The 27368-nt window shown below is 38.6% G+C and overlaps 1 protein-coding gene across 1 annotated transcript in view; it reads right to left on the minus strand.

The window, feature by feature from the left end:
• CYP4V2 (cytochrome P450 family 4 subfamily V member 2) overlaps positions 1–23196 on the minus strand; it is a 38186-nt gene extending 14990 nt beyond the window's left edge. Inside the window, exons 1-7 of the mRNA XM_087724494.1 lie at positions 22940–23196; positions 17415–17527; positions 6460–6545; positions 4835–5025; positions 4182–4251; positions 3522–3648; positions 1724–1915 (exon numbers count right to left, since the gene is read on the minus strand). Of these exons, the coding sequence (XP_087580620.1) occupies positions 1724–1915; positions 3522–3648; positions 4182–4251; positions 4835–5025; positions 6460–6545; positions 17415–17527; positions 22940–23135 (975 nt within the window). The 5' untranslated portion in view covers positions 23136–23196. The remainder of the gene's footprint in view (positions 1–1723; positions 1916–3521; positions 3649–4181; positions 4252–4834; positions 5026–6459; positions 6546–17414; positions 17528–22939) is intronic.
• Positions 23197–27368: the final 4172 nt, after the last annotated feature.

The following is a 27368-nucleotide window of genomic DNA, read 5'->3' on the forward strand; positions in this document are numbered from 1 at the left end:
GCAGAGGAAAATATGTAAATGTAACAAAGGTTAGAGGGGAGGGAAGGAGGATAGTAGGGAAGTCAGGATGGAGAGGAGAAAGGAGAGGAACAGGAAAGGCAGAAGAAGGGGGGAAGGATAAGGAGGAGGAAGAGAAAGAAGAGAAGGGAAAGAAGGTGGGAAGAAAGGAGAGAAGAAAGAGAAGAAACCGGGGGAGGAAGGAGGGAGGGAAGAGGAGAGGGTAGTAAAGAGGGAAAGAGGGAGGGAAAGAAAGAGAGAAGGAGAGTTGAAAGGAAGGAAGGAAGGAAGGAGGGAGGAAAAGAGGGAGATTAAGAGAAAAGGAAGGAGGAGGGAAAGAGGAAGGGAAGGAGGAAAGGTATGTGAGAAGGAGGGGGGGACCGAGGGAGGGAAAGGAGGGGGAAGGAAAGGAGGAAAGGAGAAAAGAAAGGAGGGAAGGCAGGGGAGAAGGAAGTAAGGGGGGAGGGAAGAAAAGGATATGGAAAAGAAGAAATGAGGGAAGAGAAGAGGGAGGGAAGGAATAAGATACCTAACCTTTGATGTTTATAATGATTTGATAGTATGGGAATATCTCGAAATGTAGTTGTATTGTTTTTTACAAGTTATGGATGTTGTATTTTCTTTTTACCAATAAAATCTTTTTTAAAAATTAAAAAAAAAAGTTTTGTACCCTATCTTTTCTAACTAACGTTAACTTTAAAAAGATGTTACATCAGACTACAATACAAGTAATTAAATGAAGACTAAAATAAGTGTTTTGGCATATTGAGCTTTTTATATTTCTTTCTAATATTTCTTCCTTAGTTGAGAACTTCCTCCTCAGCTTACTTACACATTAACTGTTTGTTGCTTTTATGGTTTATTCATTCACTGCTCCATCTTCAGTTTTTTTCACAGGGGGCAGGGTTTCCTTCCTTCCTTCCTTCCACTCCTTTGGCCACCAATTTTGATCTGACTCTCTCTCACTCACTCACACTCTCTCTCTCTCTCTCTCTCTCTCTCTCTCTCACACACACACACACACACACACAGACAGACACGTGTTCTTTGGGGGGGGGGGGTTTGAATTACTCCACCTCACTGCGCAAAGTCGGCTCAGCATGTGTTCGGCCCCTGCTTACGCTGAATCAAATCTGCAGCCGGCGGGACCATTTCAAAGCCGCCAGTCCTCTTGCTCCTTCTCCTTCACCTCCCCCTTCGCTCGGAGCACCTCAGCTGGGCTCTGGGTTATCCCTGCCATCGCCTCCACCTCCGCCGCTTTCCTACTAGCTCCCGCGGCCTCAAGCACGGCAGAGGAGGAAGGGGGAGGGATAACGCGGGGGCCAGCTCCACGTGGAGAGAGAGGCACCACTGCCACGGGCGGCTCATCAAAACAAGTCTGGGGAGGTCCTTTGCAAGTTCTAGCTGCCTGCAAAGAACTTCCCCACGTTTGCTTTGGTAGAAAGCTCTGCGCGGCAGTTAGAAAGCTCTGCGCGGAGGTTTTTAGCGACGTGCGCGGCCGCGCACGCGCGCACCTTAGAGGGAACAGTGGCCATAAGGATGTTTGCCAATATGTCAGAACATAAAATAAACATAGTTAAGTGTTAGCATTTTACAACTGGTAGCCAAGAAAAAATAATTTATTATGATTTATAGTCTTACAGAGGAAAGACTATAGTGGCATTCAAAAGAGAAATGATCGGATTTCCAGTGACCTCTTTGAAGTTGTGTTCTGATCACGCTATACCTCAAACATAAATGTATCCACTTCCTCTCGTATACCGGAGTAACTCAACTTCCTCCCATCTTCATCTCTGGCATTCAGAAGCATATCGAGAAAAGCTTTCCTCTCTTTATTCTTTCTTAGGTGATTGCTGCTGGCAGCGTCATTTTGATATTGCTCTTGTTGCTTTATTTTGCGCACTTTTTCTTCAATAACCTTAGAGTATGGCGAGAAAATACCATTTATTATATATAATTCAAGATATACTATGAGCAACACCATGCAAAAGTACAGGTAGTCCTCAACTTACCACAACATTTATGTTGCCAAACGAGACAGTTGTTGAGTGAGTTTTGCTTCATTTTTATGACCTTTCTTGCTATTGTTAAATAGATCACTGCCGTTGTTAAAGTTAGTAAAACTGCAGTGAATCTAGCTTGCCCACTGACTTTGCTTCTGAAAAGTTTGCAAAAGGTTATCATATGACTCTGAGGCACTACAACCACCATAAACATGAATAAGTTGTCAAGCATCTGAATTTTGATCATGTAAGAATGGAGTTGCTGCAACAGTCATAAGTTTGGAAAATGGTCATAAGTTACTTTTCTCAGTGCCACTGTAACTTTGAACCAGTCACTAAATGAACTGTTCTAAGTCAAGGACTACCTGTAATGAACAGTATCTCTTAAGAGAAGAATTATGTATTCTGATGGTAAATAAAGGGAAAATGCAGCCACCAGTATTAGGCAGACCTAGTTGGGCATTTCCTTGCTCCCAAACATGTAGGATCGGGATCAAGCTACAAATCAAACAATTGTTCTGTGAAATCAATCTGAATAGAACAAAACAGTGGAAACTGGATCTCAAAGAACAGAACCCCTTGTTCCATTCATCAGTATATTGAAAAACTCATCAAGTTGCTACTGTAAGTTTAAAAAGTTTTAAAGGATTGGGGAAAACCTTTGAAGTGCTCACCAACCTCAAGTTTGTATTCTATCTATCTACCTACCTAAAAAAAATTACAGAGATATCTGAATCTCTGAAGATAGTTTGGAAATTTAGAGATTCCCCCAAATCTTACACCTGCTCAGGATTCAGACAAAAACAATACAAACATTGACCCTAAAATACTTGGTTGTAAATAGAAGGGTAGGCAAAGGGTTTTATGAGTACTAGGAAAATATCCCAAATCCTCATACAGAGACATCTCTGGTGGTGTCAGAGCAGTAATAGTAGGTTTAGCTAGGATAAACTATTGGTCCAAGAAGTTCTAGATTCAAACAGACATTTGACGATTTGGTCAATATTTCTCAATCCTTTAGCCTCTATAAGTAGGAAATAAATTTTAAAAAGCTGTTTTACTGAAGTAACTGGAAAAAATACAATGAATCAGATGAAAGGTTTTAAATACTGATCGGAGTTTCATTGATAAAGGTTCATACAAGGCATTCCTTCAAAGCTGTTCTCTCAAGCCAAACTCCTCATTCACTCATTGTTTTCTAAAGCAAATGTGCTGCTTTGCTTCGCTTTGCACAGCTGTTGGGATTTCTCTCAGTTACCACAGAGAGCTGTTGGCATTGTTATTGGTGGAGCAGCAAGAGAAATCCCAGAAGTAACACAAATTAGGCTGCTGCCTCTCTCAGGGAGAAGAATCATATAAACTCCATGGTGCAAAGCTTCTCATCAAGATGAAATGAGGCCACCTCCCACAGGCCTAATACTCAGATGAATGTCAAATACAAATCTAAAAGAGGCATGACTGCAAAAGTTGGATAGAAATAAGCCCACAAGCTGTGACATGAAGAGTCATTCTGCAACTCACTTTATCTGTAAAGCTATGAAGTATCTTCAGGTTCATGTAATGTTGCCTTCCTTCTCCAAAAACATAGTACAAAAGGTTGGGCCAAAACCATGGTGATTTCTGTCTATGATGAATTAGATCACTCATACTAGAGTAACAAACAACAAAGTTATAATACTTTTGTAGCATTTGCTGGCTATTTATATGCATTTTTGATATTACCCATTTCTGGTAATGAGACATCTTTAGAAGAGAAACAAAGTTGGGGAACACCAAAAACTTAGCATGTAGTAAGCATGCATAGTGCATGCATAGTGTACTTTTTAGCTAAATGTTAAAAGACTAGATAATTGACTTATTGACATCTTAGCTGTCTTGGTCTTCTGTCATAACATTGTTTTGTAACCACCAAATGTGCAATAAGTTATTTTACATATAGCTTGCTTATGATGTTCAACAGGCTACAAAATGCTGAAGCAGTCTGGTCTCATTTTTGCATAGTGTTGGAATAGGAATTGTGCAATCTATATATGTAAAACTAATTTGTCAGTTCTGGGACTCACTAACTGAACTTCATTAATTTCTAACTGTCGATTGGAGTATGTATGTATGTATGTATGTATGTATGTATGTATGTATGTATGTATGTATGTATGTATGTATCACCATCTATATACTCACTTTTGGACAGCTTTGACATAATCTGAATTTTTATTCTTTTGTGCACCAATATTTTTGCCCATAGCTGTTTCTACAAAGAAAAAAAAAAGGAAGATTGTGACCTGGTTCACATTGCACACAAACTCATAATACAGATTGTCTAGTTTTGACTTTGTATCTCTTGTGAGTTCAGGCAATGAGTTCATAATCCTTAGAATTTTGATTTACAAAGTTTATGGACTCAAGAAATTGTGATTCATTCAGTAAGCCATGGTTAAGTAACCTGGATTTGGAGTAATGTATGGACCTGTTAATTAAATTCATGACATTCACAAGATTAGAGTACCGAGTTAATTTATTTCCAAACAAATAATGCAATGTGAAACAGAATATTTGAGTTTGTTTTGCTGGTTTCTTTGAGGCATTGGAATTCTGCAAAGCTCCATTCAGAAGGAATTATTGCCCCAGTCTTCCTCCTGGTTTCTGAGATTAAGACCCTATAAAAGAAATACTAGATAGTATTTCTCTCTTAGGGTCAATAGATAAAAGTTGCTATCTTGTTGTCATATATCACAATACATTTCTTTGTGTAATATAAACAGATGGATTTTTAGACTTCAATTATTTCAGCTTTTTATATACAGTACTGTTACTAGACAGTAATCAAAGCTTACCACAGATTACGTCAAGGGTGCATAATGCAATGTATAAACTGCAGTTGAATGGATCTTTGTCCAGATGTTTTTCAAGATTTTGAACAAGGATATTGGCTTGTTCAATCATCACTTCAAGGAAATCTACTAAGATTGTAAAATGGAATGTTGGAGTTAACATTTTTCTTCTGGAATGCCATTTTTTCCCAGTGCTGCAAAACAAAGAATTAAATAATTAAAAATAATAAGGCTGTCCCAACCAAATATTTATTCTACACTGCTAAGACAGATGGGGGGGGGAGCTACTGTAGATAGAGAAAGACATAAGATAACTATATATCTGGGATATCATCAGATGTGTTAATTTTAGGTCCCAGATTTCCTAACAATGGCAATGTAACCTATGGACTTTTACACATCTGGGAGGGCTTCCAGATTGGAGAAGGCTGGTTTCAGGAGTCTTACAATATAGCAGCTTTCAGAACTCTGGTCTTATATTTGTATTCTTAAAGCTTCAACAAGGCGTTTAGAAAAGACTCACTTCCACTGTAGATTAACTGCAGTGCTGTGCTATGTAATCTCAACAAGTAGTAGTTATTAGCAACTAAAAGAGAAATCCACTTGGGTTCTGGTTAAAGTCCACCCATTCAATGAATCTTGATTCTGCTCTCATCTCCCCTTCAACATTTAATATCTTCAACTCTATTCTGATAACAATGATTTAATGCAATGTATAACATCAGCAGCAAATCACGATTTAGGACAATACATGAACCCCTCCACTTTACCCTCTATCTTTTTTCTATTTAATTTTAAATTACCAATTTGAGGTCTTTCTCCCAGAAGAACAGAACTAGAACCATAAATTCAGTATATTAAAGTCTTATTTAGGACTCATAAAACCTAGGACTTCTATAAACAAAATTGTATCAAAATATTGATTTCTTTCATAAAACTCAACTGCAACAGATATTGAGTAAATGTAAAAAGGACTTGGTACCTGCCCACTGTCCCATACATTAAGACCACATATCTATATAGCATCACATGCAACATGCCAAAAAATAACTGTTCCACTAGCAATGGTTGCGGGGGGGGGGGATTTTGATACATTTGTATGGAGACTTGAGGTATAATTTCAGATATGGCAATCTCTTCTCCTCCTTTTGCTAGTGCAGGGCTTTCAAACTCAAGGGGTGCTAAGATCTAGCTGGTGTGGGCACTCTGATAACAGCAAAGGACTGGCCTGCAGTGCCTCTGCAAGCAAAAACGGAGCCTCCCGAGCTCTGTTTTCACTGGCAGAAGGTTGCAGGAGGCTGTCCCAGTGAAAACGGAGGTTGGGAGCTTGTTTTCTCTGGCAGAACACTCAGGCACCACAGGCACCCAACACAAGTGATGTCAAGATGACCATGCATACTCAGGCCATACCCACCCCAGTCCCCTAAGGTCAAACAACCCTAATACAGCCCTGAATGAAATCAGGTTTGACACTCCTATGCTAGTGTATTCACATCTTCAGGAAGATTTAAGGAAAAGAGATAACAGCTCAGTCGGGTCTTAAGATTTCCACAAGTGAGTGGTCCACCATATGATTCAAGCACATGCTTTAATTAACAGCAAAATAGTTGAGTTACATTTTGTCTCACCTTGTTAGAAGTCCTGTTCCCAGCCAAGGTTGAAGAAATCGATAGAGATAGGACTTCTCAATAAATGTTGAGCTACGTAAGATAACCTGGAAAACACACTACAGTATTGTAACTTTAAAATAAACAGGAATGGATATTTTCTTTATCACTTTATATTTTGATGAAATGGAAGCGAAAATCAGAATTCTGCATTGATAGCCCAAAATCAGACAATTTCTAATCTGCATTCATTAGGCAAATCAAATAAATTTCATGTTGATTGTTTTAAGGTTAATCTCATACCAGAGCATTAGCATTAATCAGAGCATTAGTTACTCCACTCAATGTTGTGTTATAGGCAAATGTGATATGCATTTCTTATTCCTACTCCACAAAACCATTAACAAAAATGTTGAACAATACAAGTAAGAATGAGTCTGCAATCTGATCAGAATTTTTTGAAGCATTATGTATTCATTAAGTTGTAATCAACTGCCTCATCACATCATTAAAAAGTATTTTGACAATTTCTCTGCTCATTAAAAGTATTTTCATAAACCTACTAAAGATTTAATCAAAAATTAAATAAGATTAGTCTGACAAGAATTCACACATTAACTTTGTTATCATTATTAATCATTTATTTCACTATAGCTGTTATTAGCTATAGTCCGACCCTGTGGAACGACCTCCCCGTTGAGATTCGCACCCTCACCACCGTCCAGACCTTCCACACAGCCCTCAAGACCTGGCTATCCCACCAGGCCTGGGGATAAGTTTCTAATTCACCCCGCCCGAGTGTTGAATGCTGAATGAAAGTTGTGTTTTTTACTGTTTATTTTAGTCACATACTGTTTTTGTGTTATATTGCACTTCCCCTTTCCCTACGAATGTAAGCTGCCCTGAGTCCCCTCAGGGAAAAGGGCGGCCTATAAATCCCAATAAATACAAATACAAATACAAATACAAATACAAATACAAATACAAATACAAATACAAATACAAATACAAATACAAATACAATACAAATTACATTGTGCATTACACTCAAAATTTAACTATATTTAACTAAATTTATTGTGACACCATTCTATTATTTTACCATTGATAATATTATCTAGTAATTTTCAATTCCATGTTTTTCTCCCATTATTAGTATCATTGATCTAATATATTTGTATACAAATTGATATAATTATTAAACATCCATTAAGCCTAACTATTATTACATCCTTTCAACTTAAAGCATATTAAATTTAAAGTACATTTTATTACCCCTCAAATCATCCGATATTACATCTTTATATTCTATTCTATATAAAATTGTTTAACATTTATAAAAAGGCTTTTCAACATCATCTCCATATCTCACTTACAGTTTGTATAAGATTTTATATTATCAATCTAGTATATATAAATGCTTTGTTATCATTATTAATCATTTATTTGTCTATAGTTATTATTGTGTTGTACATAGCACTCAAAATTTAACTACATTTAACTAAAATTTATTGTGGCATTTTATTTCATTATCCTGTATCCTTCCAAAGATAGTGTAGTCCAATATCTCTTGCCATTTGTAAAGTCTGTATTCTAAATGTTTTCTTGATAAGTCTTATGTGGACTTCTCTTAACAATTTTCTTATCACTTTCATATGTCTCTGTTATTTTTCAGCTCTGTCCTCAAACTTCATTTGTCCCCATACTTTTTGTATTTTGATCTATAATTTCAAATCTATTTTCAATTCTCTCTGTAATTATTAAACTTTTTGAATGTCTAAGAAAATTCTTTGCAAAGTTAGTGCCTTTTCTTCTTCATGTTGTGTCATTTTCCAGGTTATAAACAGTGCCAAAACATCCGAGACTTTTTAGGTCAAACAAATTCAGTGGAGTTTTTCAAATCAAAGCTTTCTCTTTCCTTCAAAAGAACACCTGTATCAACAAAACGTTTTCCACTGTGCCTTTCAGTAAACAAAGCTTATAGCTTTATCAGGTATTGCGAAGCCTCTAGCCACTAGTTGGCAGTGTTACCTCTTTTCCATCTGTTTCTGCCTGTCTGTCTGAGACAAAAAAAAACTGTAAAAATTACACTGCGTCCCAGCCTTATGAGAGAAGAAGCTTTTAATCCACGAATACCAAATATGGAGAAAGTATAGAGGAAGAAGAAAGAAAAAGAGACCAGTCCAGTTTAAAGGTAAGAGGCATTTGAAAGAATCCATCCATAGAAAACAAATAATGTTAAGATAGAAAAGATAACATGATCATCTTAGACCAGAATTGATTCACCACTTGTTTTCATTCTGTCTTCAATTTTATTTTAAATTCCAATTCTTTTGGGTTTTCCCTTCTCCAATAATAAAAAAATTTCTTACCAATTTGACACACTCCTGCACAGTGTCTATTTCAGAGGCTTATCCCAACCTTTGGCAACCATTTTGGTTGCTTCTCTTGTAGCTGGCAAAAACAGCTTTCTCCTGGATCAATCAGGGGCTTTGCAATGCCCCTGAGATTAGCAGGGCATGCTCTTCTCTATCACTGTTCCTTCAGAACAGCTTAGGTCCAAAAGGACCGTCCAGAAACAGAGATATCAACAGCAATCCTGAAGACCCAAAATTTCATGTCATGTCATTGCAATGTTAAGCCCCGCCCCTAAATTCTATTTCTTGTTGTAACATTTTCTCTAGCCATACTCTTATTTTAGTCCAAAATTTCCTTGCTTCTGCACATGTCCACCATATATGATAATAAGAACCTGTTGCTTGTTGACATTTCCAACATTTCATTGACTTGTCTTTAAACATCTTTGCTAATTTTTCTGGTGGCATGTATCATCTATGAAACATTTTGTATAAGTTTTCCTTGTAAGCTGTTGACATGGTTAATTTATAGTTCCTTTCCCATAATTGCTGCCACTTTTCTGGCTCAATCGTATAGCCAAAGTTCTTTGCCCAAGTTAACATTGTATCTTTAACCACTTCTTCTTCTAGTCTAGTTCTTACTAGGTGGCTATATAGTTTCTTAATTATTATTATTATTATTATTATACAATTGAATCACAGCGGCCAGTTGTTTTGCCGGATTTGGCATTGGTTACTAGTCGGGCCCCACCTAGGGGCCTAGGACGTCGTAACGTATTTTCGTAATATGCGTGCAGATCCAAGCAGTGCAGCTTTTTGCATGTGACTGATGGTGATTTTGTCAATTTTTAACTGTTTTAAATGTAATTCCAGTGCTTTTGGAATAGCACCCAGTGTGCCAATTACCACTGGAATTACCACTGCTGGTTTGTGCCATAGTCGTTGAAGTTCGATTTTTAAGTCCTGGTATCTTGCGATTTTTTCATGTTCCTTCTCAGTGACCCTGCTATCACCTGGTATTGCGATGTCTATGATTGTGACATTATTATGATTATGATTATGATTATGATTATACAATTGTATCACAGCGGCCAGTTGTTTTGCCGGATTTGGCATTGGTTACTAGTCAGGCCCCACCTAGGGGCCTAGGACGTCGTAACGTATTTTCGTAATATGCGTGCAGATCCAAGCAGTGCGGCTTTTTGCATGTGACTGATGGTGATTTTGTCAATTTTTAACTGTTTTAAATGTAATTCCAGTGCTTTTGGAATAGCACCCAGTGTGCCAATTACCACTGGAATTACCACTGCTGGTTTGTGCCATAGTCGTTGAAGTTCGATTTTTAAGTCCTGGTATCTTGCGATTTTTTCATGTTCCTTCTCGGTGACCCTGCTATCACCTGGTATTGCGATGTCTATGATTGTGACATTATTATGATTATGATTATGATTATGATTATACAATTGTATCACAGCGGCCAGTTGTTTTGCCGGATTTGGCATTGGTTACTAGTCGGGCTCCACCCAGGGGCCTAGGACGTCGTAACGTATTTTCGTAATATGCGTGCAGATCCAAGCAGTGCGGCTTTTTGCATGTGACTTATTTTTCTCAACCAGTGTGATGTCTGGTGTATTATGCGCCAGTATTTTGTCGGTTTGTATACGGAAATCCCACAAGATCTTGACCATCTGATTTTCTGTGACTTTTTCAGGCTGATGTTCTCACCAGTTTGTTGCTGTTTTAATATTATAATTTTTGCACAAATTCCACTGGATCATTTGTGCTACTGAATTGTGCCGCAATTTATAATCAGTCTGCGCGATTTTTTTACAGCAGCTGAGTATGTGATCAACAGTTTCGTCAGCTTCTTTGCAAAGTCTGCATTTGGCATCATCAGAGGATTTTTCGATTTTGGCCTTAATGGCATTTGTGCGGATAGCTTGTTCTTGCGCAGCCAGGATTAGTGACTCTGTTTCTTTCTTTAATGTACCTGTTTTTAACCATAACCAAGTTTGTTCACTGTCCACTTTATCTTTTATTTTTTCCAGAAATTGGCCATGCAGTGCTTTGTTCTGCCAACTCTCCATTCTTGATTTTATCACATCTTTTCTGTATTCTTGTTTTGTCTGTTGGGCCTTCAGTAGATTTTTGTTCTTTACTTCGATTAATAGATGTTCTTGACTTTCTTTTAAATAATCAGCCAGTGCATGTTTTTCTTCTTCAACTGTTTGCTTCACTTGTAATAATCCTCTGCCACCTGATTTTCGGGGCAGATATAGTCTATCAGTATCACCACGTGGATGTAAACTGTAGTGCATTGTCATTAGTTTCCTGGTTTTTCGGTCCAAAAGGTCCAAATCAGCTTGTGTCCAGTTAACTATGCCAGCTGTGTATCTTATAACTGGTATTGCCCAGGTATTTATGGCTTTGATTGTATTTCCACCATTCAATTTAGATTTCAAAATTTTCCTAACTCTGTTGGTGTACTCTCGCCTGACAATAGTTTTTACTTCTCCATGCTTGATGTTATCCAACTGCAGAATGCCTAAGTATTTGTAGGCTTCATTTTCTTTGCATTTAATTAGTTGGCCATTGGGCATTTCAACTCCCTCAGATGCAGTGATTTTGCCCCTTTTTATGGATACAGTGGCGCATTTTTCCATGCCAAACTGCATTGAAATATCGGTGCTGAATACTCGGACTGTATTTGTCAATGATTGGATTTCTATTTCTGACTTTCCATAGAGTTTCAAATCATCCATATATAGTAAATGCGAAATTTTTTCAGCTTTTTTGGCTGTTTGGTAGCCTAATTTCATTTTTTTTAAGATTACTGATAGTGGGATCATTGCGATGATGAAGAGAAGAGGTGAAAGTGAATCACCCTGGAAAATTCCTCGCTTGATATTAACCATTCCATAGCTCTCATTCCCTACTGCCAACTCAGTTCTCCATTGTTTCATTGCCTTTTCAGTAAAGGATGTAATATTTTTGCTAATGCCAGTTGTTTCTAAGCATTTTATGATCCAACTATGTGGCAGTGAGTCAAATGCCTTTTTGTAATCAATCCAGACCATATTCAAGTTCGTTTTTCTGTTCTTACAATTTTCTAATATCATTTTATCAATTAGAAGCTGATCTTTTGTGCCCCTGCTCCTTCTTTTGTTGCCTTTTTGCTCTACTGGCAAGATGTTTTTTGTTTCCAAATAATCCATCATGTTATCTGCAATAATGCCTGTGAGTAATTTGAAGGTTGTTGGCAAGCATGTTATTGGTCTATAGTTTTCAGGTGTTGTTCCTTTAGTTGGATCTTTCTGAATCAAGTATGTTTTTCCAGTTGTCAACCATTCATCAATTTGGCCCTTTTGTAAAATTTCATTCAGTTGCCTGGCCAATATTGCATGTAAACTGGTCAGATATTTGAGCCAGAAACCATGTAATTGGTCCTTTCCAGGTGATGTCCAATTCTTTACCTTTTTAACTCGATTTTTGATCATCTCAGTTGTTATTTCTAATACTTGCATTTGTTTGTTGCCAATGCTTTTCTCAAAGTCATGTATCCACTTTGCTTCCTTGTTGTAGTCCTTTGCATTTTCCCACAATTCTTTCCAGAATTCAACTGTGGCCTGCTTTTCTGGTTTTTCACTTTTGGTGTCACCATTCACATTAAGACTTTGATAAAAACGCCGTTGGTCTGATCGAAATTGCTGATTTTGTTTATATTGGATGATTCGTGCCTCATATCTTTCAATTTTTTAGTACAAATCTTTTTTTATTTCCATTTCATTCTATACAATCACATGTTTACTGTGCAACCGAGGCATATAACATTGAGTAATAAACACAGCCCTCGCTTTTATAGAAAATGCCCCCTACAATACAAACCCAATATACCGCCTTAGCCCACCATACACCCTCTTTCATCCCCCTCCAACTTTCATTCTTCCTTCTCTCATACCCCTCTACACCTACTTCCCCTCCCCCTCTATCTAACCCTAACCCTATCACTCCCTCTCTTAATCCATTCCCTCCCTTCCTTCTCCTCCTCCTCTCTCTCACTCTCTCTACTCTCCTTCTTCTTTCATTCAGCTCCTCCCTTCGGTATCTATTACTTTCCAATATATTCAGTTTGTTCTGTTTTGACACTAACATTAAGAAAACCACAGTATACAAGTGCAATCATGCTTTAAAATTTAACACATATTATATTTTCCCCCTCCCCCCCTCCCCCTAGATCCCCGCCTCCCTTCCCTCCCCCCGACTTCCCAGAGCCCATACATGGTATAACTTTTTGACAATCACAGTCTAAAATATCTCTACATTGAACTCAGCTTCTTGCTGTTACCCAAATTTTTAACAATTTAAGTTATTACTAATTTTAAGCATAAGCTATCTGGAATTTCCTAGTCCCGTATTTGCTTTGTATATAATCAATCCATTTTTTCCAGTCTCGTTTATACTTCTCATTTGAATGTTCTTTAAGATATGCTGAAATTTTTGCCATTTCGGCTAAGTTTGTAACCTTCAAAGTCCATTCTTGAATTGTAGGCAGGTCTTTCTTCTTCCAGTATTGCGCCACCAAGAGTCTTGCTGCCGTTATTAAGTACAGAACCAAATTAATCTCTACTGCTACAAAGTCAATACCTACAATACATATACCTAGTAAAAACAGTTTGGGAGTGAATTTTATCCTTTTTTTGAAGATATTTTGCAGGATCCACCAAATTTTTATCCAAAATGCCTTAACATTACGACATGTCCACCATATATGAAAATATGTAGCATCAAAAGAACCACATCTCCAACATTTAGGCTGAACATTTGAATACATAGAAGCAAGCTTTTTGGGATCTAAGTGCCATCTATAAAACATCTTATAAAAATTTTCTCTCAAATTTTGTGCTTGTGTAAATTTTACATTTCTTACCCATATTTTTTCCCATGTGTCCAGCATTATAGGTTCTTCAATATTCTGAGCCCATTTTATCATACAATCTTTAACCATTTCGGTTTCTGAGTCCATCTGTACTAATACATTATATATCCTCTTTATGTGCATTAAACTTTGATCTCTTATTTGTTTAAACAAGTTATCCTCAGCTATTACAAAACCTATTTTTTGGTCTATTTTCCACCTGGCCTGTAGTTGGCCATACTGAAACCACGTTTGAACTACCTTCTCTTTTTTAAGTACCTCTAAGGATTTTAATTGCAGCACCCCTCTTTCTGTAATAAGAAGTTGTCTATAAGTGGTTCTATCGTGTTTTTGTTCTATATTCATATTTTCAATTGCATGTCTAGGAATTGCCCACATGGGCAATTTGTCATTTAGTTTATGTTTAGTTTATCCTCCCCGGAAGTCTCAATTTTTCTAGCTGTTGCTGTTATCTGCTGTTTTACAATCTCTACAGCTTCATTGATGTTTCTTGTATCCAATCTATATCTTCTGATTAGCCGATCTATGATTTTGTTGTTTTTAAGCTGTTGCTCATGCATGTTCTTTAAGATACTAGCATCTGCCCTTAATTTTTTGATTTTTTGTTCTAATCAGATTTTCCACTTTGGCTTTGATGCTTTTTCTGTTGTGTGACTAGGTACTTTAATTTTAATGCCTAGTTCATTAGTGACTATTACAGCTGCGCTGTACATTAACTGGTTTGTTTCCAAGATGGATTCCGGTTCAATTGTTGAAAACACTGCATTAACCATTTTCATGATAGGGGCCAAAATTTTCTTAGGCACAGTTTTTAGTGATGGTAAACGTTGCCTTTCCTCATTAAGCAGAAAATGCTCCATGATCTTATCCTTCAATTCTTTTTGTTTTTGAGTTAGTTCATCAGTTGGTTTAGTGATAACTGGTTCTAGTGGTGGTGATGTTATTTCCTCCCCGAGAGCTTCTTCTGGGAGTTCTACTATAATGTCTTTAGTTGTGTCTTGAATATCAGTTATTTCCGCTTGTGATATTGTTTTTTGGGTTTTGCAATTTGCCTGAATTTCTTCATGTTCAACTTCACTAAACACTTTATTCCGTATAATAAATCGCCTTTGATCTGCTAGTCGTTGTTCACTAACATTTGAATCTGGATATTGTTGTTTCCATAATTCATACATTCGCTTTAAATAGCCTCTTTTTTCTGGCTCTGAGTTGTAGTAACAGGCCATTATGGCACAGTTTTCATCTGCACTATATTTTTGTCATTTTGTTGGCTGGTCCACTTGTAGCCCACTTGTCGACGGATGTCCAGGGACCCCAACATCCGCTGCGGCCCTTGTTAACCCGCGCGACGACCGATGCAGTATGGAATTCCTATTTGTTTTTTTCACCATATTGTATGGGTTGGCGGGTTTTTTTTTTACGGGACCAGATGCCATCCTGACCCCAATCCTCCTCCTTTCTCATCCGGGCTTGGGACTGGCAGAGTAGTAGTAGTAGTAGTAGTAGTAGTTGTTGTTGTTGTTGTTGTTGTTATTATTATTATTATTATTATTATTATTATTATTATTATTATTTATTCTGTTTCAATATGTATCTTATCCAACTCTGAAATTCCCAAGTTAAAACCGTACTCCCTTTTATCTTCTTTATATCTTGATTGTATTTGCAATTGTGAAAACCATTCTATATCAATCCCTTGTTCTTTTAATTCTTGTTTTTGTTTAAGTTCTCCCATTTCTGTTAAGATATCTTTGTATCTAATAATATTTTTCATACTACTAATATTTGGATGTGTCAATGCTTTCTTTGTTGAAAGCCGTATTGGTATTTCTAAATGTTTCCCTTTTACTCTTTCCCATATTGTTAATAATCCATTCCTTACATAATGTCTTTGAAAATAGCCATATGCCTTGCTTTTACCATACCAAAAAAAACATGCCAACCTAGTTGCAAACAATGACCCTCTAATGTTAATAATCTTGTATTTATCAATAAAATCCATTCTTTCATCCAAGTTAGTTCCACTGCTTGATAATACAATTCCCAGTTTGGTAATCCAAATCCACCTCGTACTCTTGAATCTTGCAATATTTTTATATTAATTCTTGCTTTTTTCCCTTGCCATATGTATTTCCCTACTATTTTATTCATACTTTCAAAGTATTTTTTCTCTAATTGTATTGGTACTGTTTGGAATAGTTATAGCAATCTTGGTAATATATTAATCTTTACTATTTTTTATATGTAGAGTCAGGTTGCTTTTAATAATGGAAATTACGAATGCAAAAAATATGCCTACTGTATCATGAGACTGAGTACTCTCAAGCATTTAGTCATGGTGATGTAATAGTCCTGCCATCATAACCATAATCTCCACCACACTTTACTGGCAATCACATATATGCATTCCTGCCAACTTTACGTTTGGTGTATATAAAAATTATGATGGAGCTAATAATCGCACCAGGCTAAAAACCAGAAAAACATGATTTCTATTCCAGCCTTAAACCCAAAGCCATCTGGGTGATTTGGGCCAGTCACTTTCTCTCAGCCAGGGGAAGAAGGAAATGGCAAATTATTTCTGAAACATCTTGCCAAAAAAGCTGTGTGGACTTTGGATCACTGACTTAGAGGAACAACCACAACAACAAAAGTGAAGAATCAGAGCATCTCACTTCTGTCATGTTGACAATCACCCCAGGCTTTATGACTTGGAGAATTGTATTATTACCATATTTTTCAAATTACAAGACACACCAGACTATAAGACACACCTAAATTTACAGGAGGAAAACATTAAAAAAAATAGTTTTTGGCCTCCACGCATAGCGTTTTTGCTCTTCCCGGCCCCCAGAAGCACTCTTCACTCTCGCATGGCCTATTTCACACAAAATAGGCCTGATTTTGGATTTCCAAGCCCTCCGTGTATCGCATTATCACCCTCCCCGACCCCTATAAGCACTTTGCAGGCCCAAAATGGGTGCCTTTTGGCAAAAACAGGCTGTGCGGAGCATTGCAGAGTGATTCTGGGGGCTGGGGGTCAAAATGCAACATATGGAGGGTTCTGAAGGCCAAAAAGGCCCATATTCAGTCTATAAGATGCATCTAAATTTTCACCCACTTTTTGGGGGGAGTGCATCTTATACTACGAAAAATACAGTAATTGATGTCATTTATAATTTGTAGTATAAAACAAGATATTTAGTTTTGCTATTATGTAATAACATTTTAAAAAAAACCTATGTGGTTTATTTTATGTCAGTGGAAAATGACATTGGCCATTTAACCTGAGATCATCCAATGTCTCTGTGTGTGTGTGTGTGTGCGCGCGCGCATGCACTCACATGCACATTTATTTCAGAATTGTTAAATTATTCTTTTTGGACTAATATCCCAAATTTTAAAAGAACCTATAAGTTGCATTGTAGTAATGTCCACACAGTTTCATGCTACTTCAGAGTTCTTTGCACTATTAAAGAGGTAACCCCTTCTATACTTACCCATTTGCCTATTAAATACATTTTTTCTAGAAAAGGGCAAATAGGATTCCACCAATAATATTCTAAACAGAGACTTGGCAGGGTATTTCTATCAGGAGGTTTTCAAGAGAGTCAAAATACTGGGCATCATCCTCACCTATGATTTCCCTGAGACATATCCATTGAGAATGAAAAGGGACTCACCTCTACAGTGTCTTGGTGATATAAGATCAAATGGGGGTATGGTCCTATCCAAAGTTTTAGCAGTGGTACATAGCGAAATTCTTCTGTATAATTAATTACCTGCTTCCAAAAACCTGGAAAATATACATTCAATTTACAAATGACAAGTTTATTGGTCACTGTTATTTTAAATAAAACATTTATATCTGTACTGAAGGTTTTTTGATCGTCACAAGGCAAAACAACAAGGTTTGTCAGTCAGTATGATACAATTTTTAAGAAACACAATTTTTTTAAAGAAAAACAAGGTTAGGGGTTTTTCTTAAAAATTGTATCGTGCTGACTTAGCAAATTCAGACAAAACAACCCTTCTTTCCTATTCTCCAAATGCAGCCCTTGATCTTAACAGAGTTTGTTTTCTGAGATATTCACTTTCAAATTACTGTAATATTTACTTCATAAAAACTATGTTTTAATGGCATTCTTAAGTGTGGTTAATTTAGTCATGGTATAGGTCCATGGTGGCTCTCTGTGGGCACGTGCGCCATCGCCCCAGCTCAGCTCTCCATGGTGTTTCTTTTCTGAGTTTATGTTTCCCTGCAAACAATGAAACAGAAGCTCATGAAAGAAAAAGATCTCACCTCTGGCAGAGCTGCCAATGCCCTGGCCAGCTGGTCTTTGGGTCTCTGCTACATATGTGCACATGTGCTAGCGCATGTGCACACAGTTTGGGCACTCAGTGAAGGTTTGCCATCACTGGTATATATGCTATACTGAGCCTCAATTAGTAAAGTATAAACAATGTTGTAGTGCTGTAGTAACAGGATGGGTTCCTGCCAGTTCTAACCTCTTCTATAGAAGAGGTTCCAGAAATCTACCATGCCATTTAGAACAGGTTCCAACTCCCTCCCGCCGCCCGTCCACACCACTCTTGCCTGGCCCGTCACTAACTGATTGGCTGGCTCACCAATCGCCGCACTCATCTCCAAGAGTCCTATATAAACCTTAAAGTCTTAAAGCTGTCAAGTTTGAACATCCCTTGGGGTTTTTTTTCCTAAAGGGTTATGGGTGCAAGGGTTTTGTAATGTGACCAAGCTTTAAGACTTGTGTGCTTCAGTGTTAGAGTTCCTGAGCCAATATGATTGGAGGAGGAATTCTGGGAGTTGAAGTCCACAAGTCTTAAAGCTGTCAAGTTTGAACACCCCTGGAGGTTTTTTTTCTAAAGGGTTAGGGGTGCAAGGGTCTTGTAACTTGACAGCTTTAAGACTTGCGTGCTTCAAATGCCAGAGTTTCTGAACCAACATTTTGGTTGCTAAGCAAGAGCGTTATTAAGTGAGTTTCACCACATTTTACAAGTTGGCCACGTCCATCTAGTCACATGACTGCCAAGCCACTCCCACTCAGTCACATGGCTGGCAAGCCACTCCCACAAAGCAGGCCACACCCACAGAAGAGGTTCTAAGAAAATTTGAAACCCACCACTGTGTAGTAAGTACTTTGAGTAAAGTCCAATAGAATATACAGGAATTGTCTCAAACTGAGAGAACTGCTAACCTTGCAATTTTTACTTTGCTTTGCAGATCATGTTCAAAGAGAAGCATATTAGAATTTACTCTGGTTCCCAGTTAAACTGTTTCTTTAGTTCTCAAAATAACTGTGTTCTGAAATGTAGTCTGTTATTAATATTACCAATCAGAATTAAACATGGATTGGACTTCAAACCAAAATAAATTTTCATGACGTTTTATTGAAAAACACAGCTACTGCTACAAAAGTATGAAACAGACACAAGGGTGTTTTGTGATCCCACCAAGTGAGCAAAAAGGTAGCTAAAAATGCTTCTTGGGAACTTCCATTCCAGTGCTTTACATTTTATTATTAATCTTTTTAAATTGAATTTTCAGTGTAAGATGCCTAGAGACTTGGCGATGACATAAGTTTAAGAAATAAGTAAATTTATCCAATCTAAAATTATTTATTTTGGTTGATAATTAATATTTTTAAGAAAAGGAAGGAGGAAGGAGGGGGGGAGATAATCTGGGAAAATCATATCACGACTAAGAGCTACTTTCCTTTTTTTCTGGCAAACTGGCCCTTGCTCTGATTTGTTACTAGTTTAGTATATAAGTAAAGTTCAGATTCAGACGAGAAACTGATAAGCAGGTCATGAAAAATTGGGGATATAAGGATTTCATCTAATAAGGCATTATTAAATTATACACTCATGAGAAATGTGAATATTTTATTCTACTAATTAAGTAAACTAGCTTCAAAAATATAAGTTAAATTCTTAGTAGCTATTGCAGCACTGGTCACAAAGTAGTACTAAACAATTTAGAGCCGTGATGGCAAACCTATGGCACGCGTGCCACAGGTGGCACATGAAGCCACTTCTGAGGGCATGGAGGTGTTGCCCTGTCAGCTCCAGTGTGCATGTGTGCGCTGGCCAGCTGATTTTGGGCCTTAATTTTCGGGCGTTTTTTGCCCTCCGAAGGCTTCCCTATAGGCTCCGGAGAGTGAAAAACCATCCAGTATGCAAACCAGAAGTTCAGGAAAGGACTTCCAGTTTACACGTTGGGCTGTTTTTCGCCTCTGGAGGTTTCAGGAAAGCCTCCTGAAGCCTCCAAAGGGAGAAAAATGGCCCAATGGGAAACTCAGAATGCCTCTGGAGCCTGGGGAGGGGAAAAAAAGATCTACCAGGCCCACCGGGAGTCAGAAAACGGCCCGTTTCCAGTCTCCAGAGCACTTCTGGGAGATGGGGAGGCCATTTTTGCCCTCCCCAGGGTCCAAGAAAGCCATGCGCATATGCACAGGGCAGCAGGGGTGTGTAACATACACATGTGTAAGGGGTACAGCGCGGAGGGGGCATTAAATTATAAGGGTGGGCATGCAAGCGCGCGCTAGTGTGTGCGTGCTTTTGGCACCTGAGACGAGAAAAGTTCGCCACCACTGATCTAGAGTCAAAGTGTTTGCCAGTCAAACTGCAGGCCTGACTAGGGGGTGATAATATTTAAAGAGAAAAGAGCAATCACTTTAGATCAACACTTCTTGGAAAAAAGTCAGCTTTATTTGAAGCTCCTATTGATTTTAAAACAACCTTTGAGTTCTTTTCTAGTTTCCTTGTGACATAATTTGAACAGCTCTGTTTATTTACATTTACCAGTGCTTATACAGAAGCTGTATAAGGCAGGTTTCACTCTCAGAAGTAATCTTTTAGCTCTATTAATGTCTCAGTAGAAACCCATAAATAGAGAAACAGAGCTGGCCTATTTAATTTTTATATGAATAACAATTCATATAATTCTGGATGATTCTATCTTCCACTTTCCTAAATTCTGAACATTCCCAATCTGTTACACCCTGAATACTCAGTACCATTGTTAAAAACTAAGTTTATGTGAAAGGTTTTAAGTGCCCTGTCCTCCTCTTATAGCATGATTTTTTAAAATCTGTCAGTCCCACAAGATAGATCAGACCATAAAATCAATCTTTCAAGAATACTAGTATTACATTTGATTGAGATAGGTTATAACAATACAACCTTGAAGGTGTAATTGTACTTTCCTCCTTCTTATATCCCATTGAATCAGAGAGGCATTTGCCTGAGACACTTCTGATTATTATCTTGCTTCTCAGAACTGAAATAATGTTTCATTCCACTCTGCCCAGATAATGGTTCTTGCATGTTTCTAAGATCTGCCTTGCTCTCTACATTACCAATTAAAGTGAGACCAATATTGTGATGTCTTCAAAATACTATGTAAAGGTGACAAAATTAAACCAGACAAACCAAGTATATTGTACATATAAACTAGCAGTTCTCTTGAAATGCCTTAGGTTTTTGAGGTACTCACCTAGACTGCTTAAAATGCGCCCAGAACTATTTTTTTTTTTAATTTCACCTTTATTGTTATAAACAACTGAGGACAGTGAACAAACTTGCCTCCAGACGTTGTGGGTACTCAAAGTTTTTAAGAATAGATTGGACAGCAAATTGTCTGAAATGATATACTGGCTTCCAATTCTGTTATTCTATTACTCCTTCCTCCTGTTTTTCACACAGCCCTGTGTGGTGTGTTGGCCAGAGAAAGAGAGAGAGAGAATGATCAACCCCAAATCACCTAGCCAGTTTTCATACCTAATACCTAAGGCTGGAAATATCTGTGTCTAGCCTGGTGTTTAACCACTAGGCCTCATTGGTTATCTATTTAATTACCTGCAGACATTTCTAGTCAGGAAGGAAAGTCTTCATCACAGCTTCTATAGTATTCTCTGAGGCCTTTCCCAATTCTTTTACAAGATCCAGAATTCATCTTTCCATAGTTTTTGCTCAGCTGGTTAGAATTCAGTTCAATTTCTCACGAATACCCTTCTAAGTTGCAAGTTGTGTCGCAGTTTAATGTTCAGAACCCAGTCTGATTAAGGTAGAAGGACTAGGGCTTAATGCTTAAGGATTATGTTATGGTTGAACCCTTCATTCCTTTTCATATTATCTAAAATATTTATTTTTCATATCAATTCTAAAGTTCCATACAGCTTTCTGATTAATATGTCTCAATATATGTGCTACATCTGTGATAAGACATAAACGTATCTTTGTGGCTACAAAAAGGTGGAGATGCTATCACACTTTATCGGCCAATGGCTATGCCAGGGTGCCGGAGTCTATATCATCACTCCTCTTATTATAAACGAGCTAGAAAATCAGATTTCTCTTCTGACTCCACTGCTAGAAACTAGATTTGATGCGAGACTGTGAAACTGAACTAAAATTAATACAGGAATATTATTATTTTATGTACTTTTGCTACATCAGTTCTGATTGATAGGGATACATGATTTTTGAAAATGGGAAATGTCATTGTTTAGTATTTAACTGCAAGCTTTTAAATACCTTCTCTCTATATCTATCTATCTATCTATCTATCTATCTATCTATCTATCTATCTATCTATCTATCAGATTCTAGGACATCTAATGCACATTAAAAAGAAATCAATTTTATTTTATTTCCTGCCCTGAATTTGTTACTTTGTTTGGGTCACCAGCTTTTCCTTTTCAAGATGTACCCATCTAGCTGAACTGTTCTATCACCATGGGTAAATTAGTCTGATTTCCAATGTAGAGAATACAGTTGTCCTCACTTTCCTTCAGTGATAAATCATAACAGAATCTCAAGCTACTAGAATAGGGATATTGAATCTGAGATGCAGACACAGAATGGAGGGTATTTTTAATCCTAACTTTTAGGTTATCTTCTAATATGGAAAATAATTCATTACGAAAGGGATGCTTCGTTCAGATGATTCGTCCGCAACGTCTAATTTTATGATGTTGTTAACCCCGCAGTTTCTCCCACGTCTTCCACCCTAACAACTTTCAAACTTTCGTTTTGGTCCCAAGCGCTTCCCCCCCCCCCACCGCTCCCCCTCCTCGCCGGCATTCACCAGCTGAATGGAATAAGCAGGTCGGAGAAGTTTATAGCCCGAACCGTCGCCGCGGCTCGCCCAAGACCCTTTGGAAGGAATGAGCGGAGAGTTATTTACCTTCGCCGTCGCTATCCATGAGCATAGAGTTACCCAGGATGGGATACCAAGGTCTTATCTCCGGGATGGCCTTCATCTCTTTCCATTTCCAATAGTTACGGAGCACCAAGAAGGAGATGGCGGCGGCCAACAGAATTAAAGTTGAGGCGGCCCCGACCGTCCACCCGAAGAAAAACGCGCCGCTGGTCAGAGCCATCCGGGACTCCCCTTGCTAACAGCTGGTTGTGCGCTAACGAGCAAGTTTGTTTTGGAGACGGGCGATCTCCAAAGGCTTCGAAGACGGAAGGCTTCGAAGAGCAAAAAGGAGAAATTCGGGAAGGGGCCGAGGAAAAGCCCAGCCAGCTCTCTAGATCAGTCGGGGAACTGTAGAACCTCCGGCGGGACTCTGCGATTTATGTAACCCGAAGACTGCTGCGAGAAACGGATAAAGGGGGAGAGGCAGGCGGGGTAGAGCCACGACTCCCGCCCTTTCCAGCTCCGAGACATACGCAAGCCTTAACTGTCGCTGCAGCATGTAAGTAAATACTCATCCACGTGCCTCTCTCCTTTCCGGACCTGCCTTTTCGGGGGGCCCATCGCTAGAATGGGCCACTCGCCAACTCCAGAGGGCAGAAACTGGGAAGGGCGGCTCCTCCTGCTCCCAACTCTCGTTGCAAATCCCCCGAGGGGTTGGCTTTCCTGCTATGTTGCCCTTCGAACTGGAGCGTTTGAAGCTCTACAGAGGACTTCGTGGTGGTTGTTTTGTTCTACGACAGGGGTGTCAAACATTATTTCATTGAGGGCCGCATCAGCGCTGTGTTTCATCTCGGGAGACGGGGTAGAAGTGGCCAGCTATACGTCACTCGTGTGGCCCTGCGGGTCAGATGTAAGCCCACTTTGGCCCGGATCTGTCCCCCCACTTGAGTTTCACATCCCTGTTCCAGGAGTAGCCCAGCTCTGTCTTCCCCTGTGGTAGTTGCATTAGCACTAATCTGCCTGTTGGTTAGCAACAGCTACAGAAAGGTGTATCTGTGTGTGTGCGCGCACACACACATGTTGCATGCACATAAATGTTGCAATAAATGAAATGACTGTCCATTAAACCAATGAACTCTTTCTATTGTAGAACCCATACATCACCCAGTGGTAGTTTCTGTCATGCTTTCTCACCCCTTGCCCACAAACTCCACATCTTCCTTACTCCTTGTGTAGGAAGTCAGCAGACACCTCCACTCTAGGAATGAAATATTTGGAATATTAGAAGGGGCAGGATAGAATATTTCCCCTAAAGTAGAAATGGAAACAATCTTAACAAAGGCAGAAAGCAATCCCAGTCTCAAGCAAAAATGTGAAGAGGCCATTAGGAGATTTTGTAACAATTCAGAAAGATTGGGCCACTCTTCATAAGCAAAGAGCAAACAGATTCCTCAAAAGCAACACAATTAGGCAAGCCAAAAGTTGAAAAGACAAACACCCAGGATTTGCATTTCTCTTTTGTCTATAGAGCCAGCCATGACCTCATAGGAATCTGACAATAGCCATTAGAATATTAGAAACAGGAATCCCAAATACAAAGCCCAAAGATGATATAAAAATTCACCTACTCTCCACTCCATTTTGTCAGCCATCACAGAACCTGCATGCTGTGTGTGTGTTGGTTTTGCTCATCAATAAACGGACCTTCTTTCTCAAGCAGCTTCCATTTTATTCCCGCCTTGGAGCTTGAGCTGGATTTTTCTTCTAACACTTCTTTCATTTTTTGTGTAATCTTTATGTCTACTTGGAAAGCTGAAACTACTGTGTATGCTTTTTTTTTACAAAGTTTCCATGAGCCTACAAAAGTAAGTCAAAACGAACAAACGGTCTGCTCTCTTTCCCTAATGCTTGGGTTCTTGTAGCATCAGAACAACTTCCTTATCTTTGAGAGAAAATAACTTTTGTTTTTCAGACATTTCATTCTAGGAAATTAAACACCAAGAACAAAGCATTAAATGGGGAGCATTTCTGCATTTTACTGAATCTCAATATTAAACATTTGAAGAATGGTTGCAGGAACTGGGTAAGTCTAGTATAATGAAGGACTAGGACTGATATCAGGGGCTGCCACAAAGAAGAGCGGTCAACCTATGCTCCAAAGCACCTGAAGGTAGAACATGAAGTAGTAGATGGAAATTTATCAATTTATCTAATCTAGAACTCAGGAGAAATTTCCTGACAGAGTAATTAATCAGTGGAACAGCTTGCCTCCAGAAACTGTGGGTGCTTCATCCCTGGAGGTTCTTAAAAAGAGATTGGATAGCCATTTGTCTGAAATGGTACAGGGCAGCAGTTCCCAACCTTTCTGCATTGGTGGCCATGCGGGGGGGGGGGGGATGTGAATAGCGGGGTGCATGTGAGTGGCAGATGCACACATACACACAGCTCCATTTGTGCAAGCAGGGGGCACATGCATCCTCCACTCACACAAATGGAATTTCCCGCATCAGTGGAGGGTTCTTGCACTCATGAAGTTCCACTCATGTGAATGGCAAACCCTTGTGCCCATGTGCAAAGCTCCACTTGCATGTATATAGAGTGCTTGAACAGAGGGTGCTTGCGTTCACATGTGAAGCTCCGCTCACATGAGTGGAGTTTCACATGCAGGCATAAGTGCTCTCTATTCAAGCATTCTCCGCTTCCACAAATGGAGCTTTGTGTGTGATAAGGGCCCGCCACTCTCAGGAGTGGTGTTTTGTGCTCGAGCATAAGGGCCTGCCACTCGCACCAGTGGAGATTTGTGCATCACGTTTGACTGTCACTAATGCAGCCCTGTTTGAAACAGGCAGGGCCTCATAGTGGTCCGTGACCTGGGGTTTGGGCACCCTTGGTATAGGGTCTCAGGCTTGAGCAGGGGATTGCACCAGAAGAACTGCAAGGTCCCTGTTTTTCAATATGGACTTAAGTCCCACAAAATTCCCCTAGGTTATTTCTGACAAATATCTATGGTGCATATTAGCACTATTTGAGTACAATTTCCTTTAAAAAAATACGTAATGATTCAATTCATATGACCAGCACTCTCAATTAATGCTAGAAATCTTTACAACTAACACAAGTAGCACTTACTATGGTCACCAACCTTTTGGGCACCAGGGACTAGTTCTGTGGAGAAAGGTTTTTCCATGAATCCGAGGGGCATGGTTTCATGTGCTGGCTGTATCACGTGGATGCAGCTTTGTTTGTTTGCATGGCCCAGTTAAAAAACTAACTGACTCTCAATTTGATTCACTTTGATTCCTGATAAAAGCATGCTTTACTGGAAGCATGGTTAGTTAGCCACAGGCTAAGAGTAATTACTTTATCTTGCTTCTGTAGAGCATGAATTGGCATGTTGAACAAGTTCAGCCAGTAAAGGACTGTTACTTATAACCAGTAAAGGATTTAGTTATATCAAGGGACTTATTTATCTTGATGTACAGAGCTGGCCCTTTGTAAGGGCATACAAAATGTTAACAGTCCTTCACTTGTTTAGATTAAGTTTGGCAATAGAATAATAAGCCTTGCTCCGAATCTTGACTTTTCTATATGTATCTTGTTGTGTACAAAGTGTATGTAGAATTATGGCACATAACAGGTGGTTAAGGCACCAGGCTAGAAACCAGGATATGGTGAGTTTTGCCTTATGCAGGAAAGCCTGCTGGATGACCTTGACCTAGTAGTTACTCCCTCTCAGCCCAACCCATCTCACGGGATTGTTATTGAGGGGAAAATAGGAGAAGAAAGGAATATTAGGCATGTTTGGCTCCTTCAGCTGTATATGAAAAAAAGCAAGATTTTTTTTTTAAAGAGCACTGGTCATATGAACACAACATCATGCATGTTTAGCTTTAATATGCATACAATACTAATATGTATTGCAATTATTTAGAATATATTTAATCTTAATTTAGAGTAAAAATATGACAGTACACTTCAGAGCAGCGATTTAAAAATAGCAACAAAACATACTGTATCTTGTCCCAAAGGTGCTTTTTCAAAAGGCAATTGCACATTCTTTGTCTTTCACTTCTCATGCAAGAAGCTTCTTCGTTTCTGATGCTTCCTGAATGAGAAGCTTCTTGTATGAGAAGCAAAATGTCTTCAAGGAAAAACAAAGCACCTTTGCGACAACCATGACCTGAATGGCTGAGCATCTCAATAGGCTTTCTGAGATCTTGAGAAGCTTGCATTATGCAAGAGCTTTTGAAAAACTGAACACATGCAAACTTTTTGCAACTTGTTATAGGCTAGAAAAAGACATTGTGTGTGCGCGCATGTGAGCACTCGTGTGTGCGCATGTACGTACATACATACATACACATACACAAATACAGAAATTTGGTGATCCCAGTATCTGTTTAGAAACTAAGCTAATAATATATTGTTCACTCTCTATGTAATTTGGAATTATTTTAGCATTCTTGGTTTAGAC

Source organism: Thamnophis sirtalis, unplaced genomic scaffold (genome assembly GCF_051295495.1).
Source record: "Thamnophis sirtalis isolate CommonGarterSnake01/CBP01778 unplaced genomic scaffold, rThaSir2_p1.2 scaffold_10, whole genome shotgun sequence".
NCBI classification, from domain to species: domain Eukaryota; kingdom Metazoa; phylum Chordata; class Lepidosauria; order Squamata; family Natricidae; genus Thamnophis; species Thamnophis sirtalis.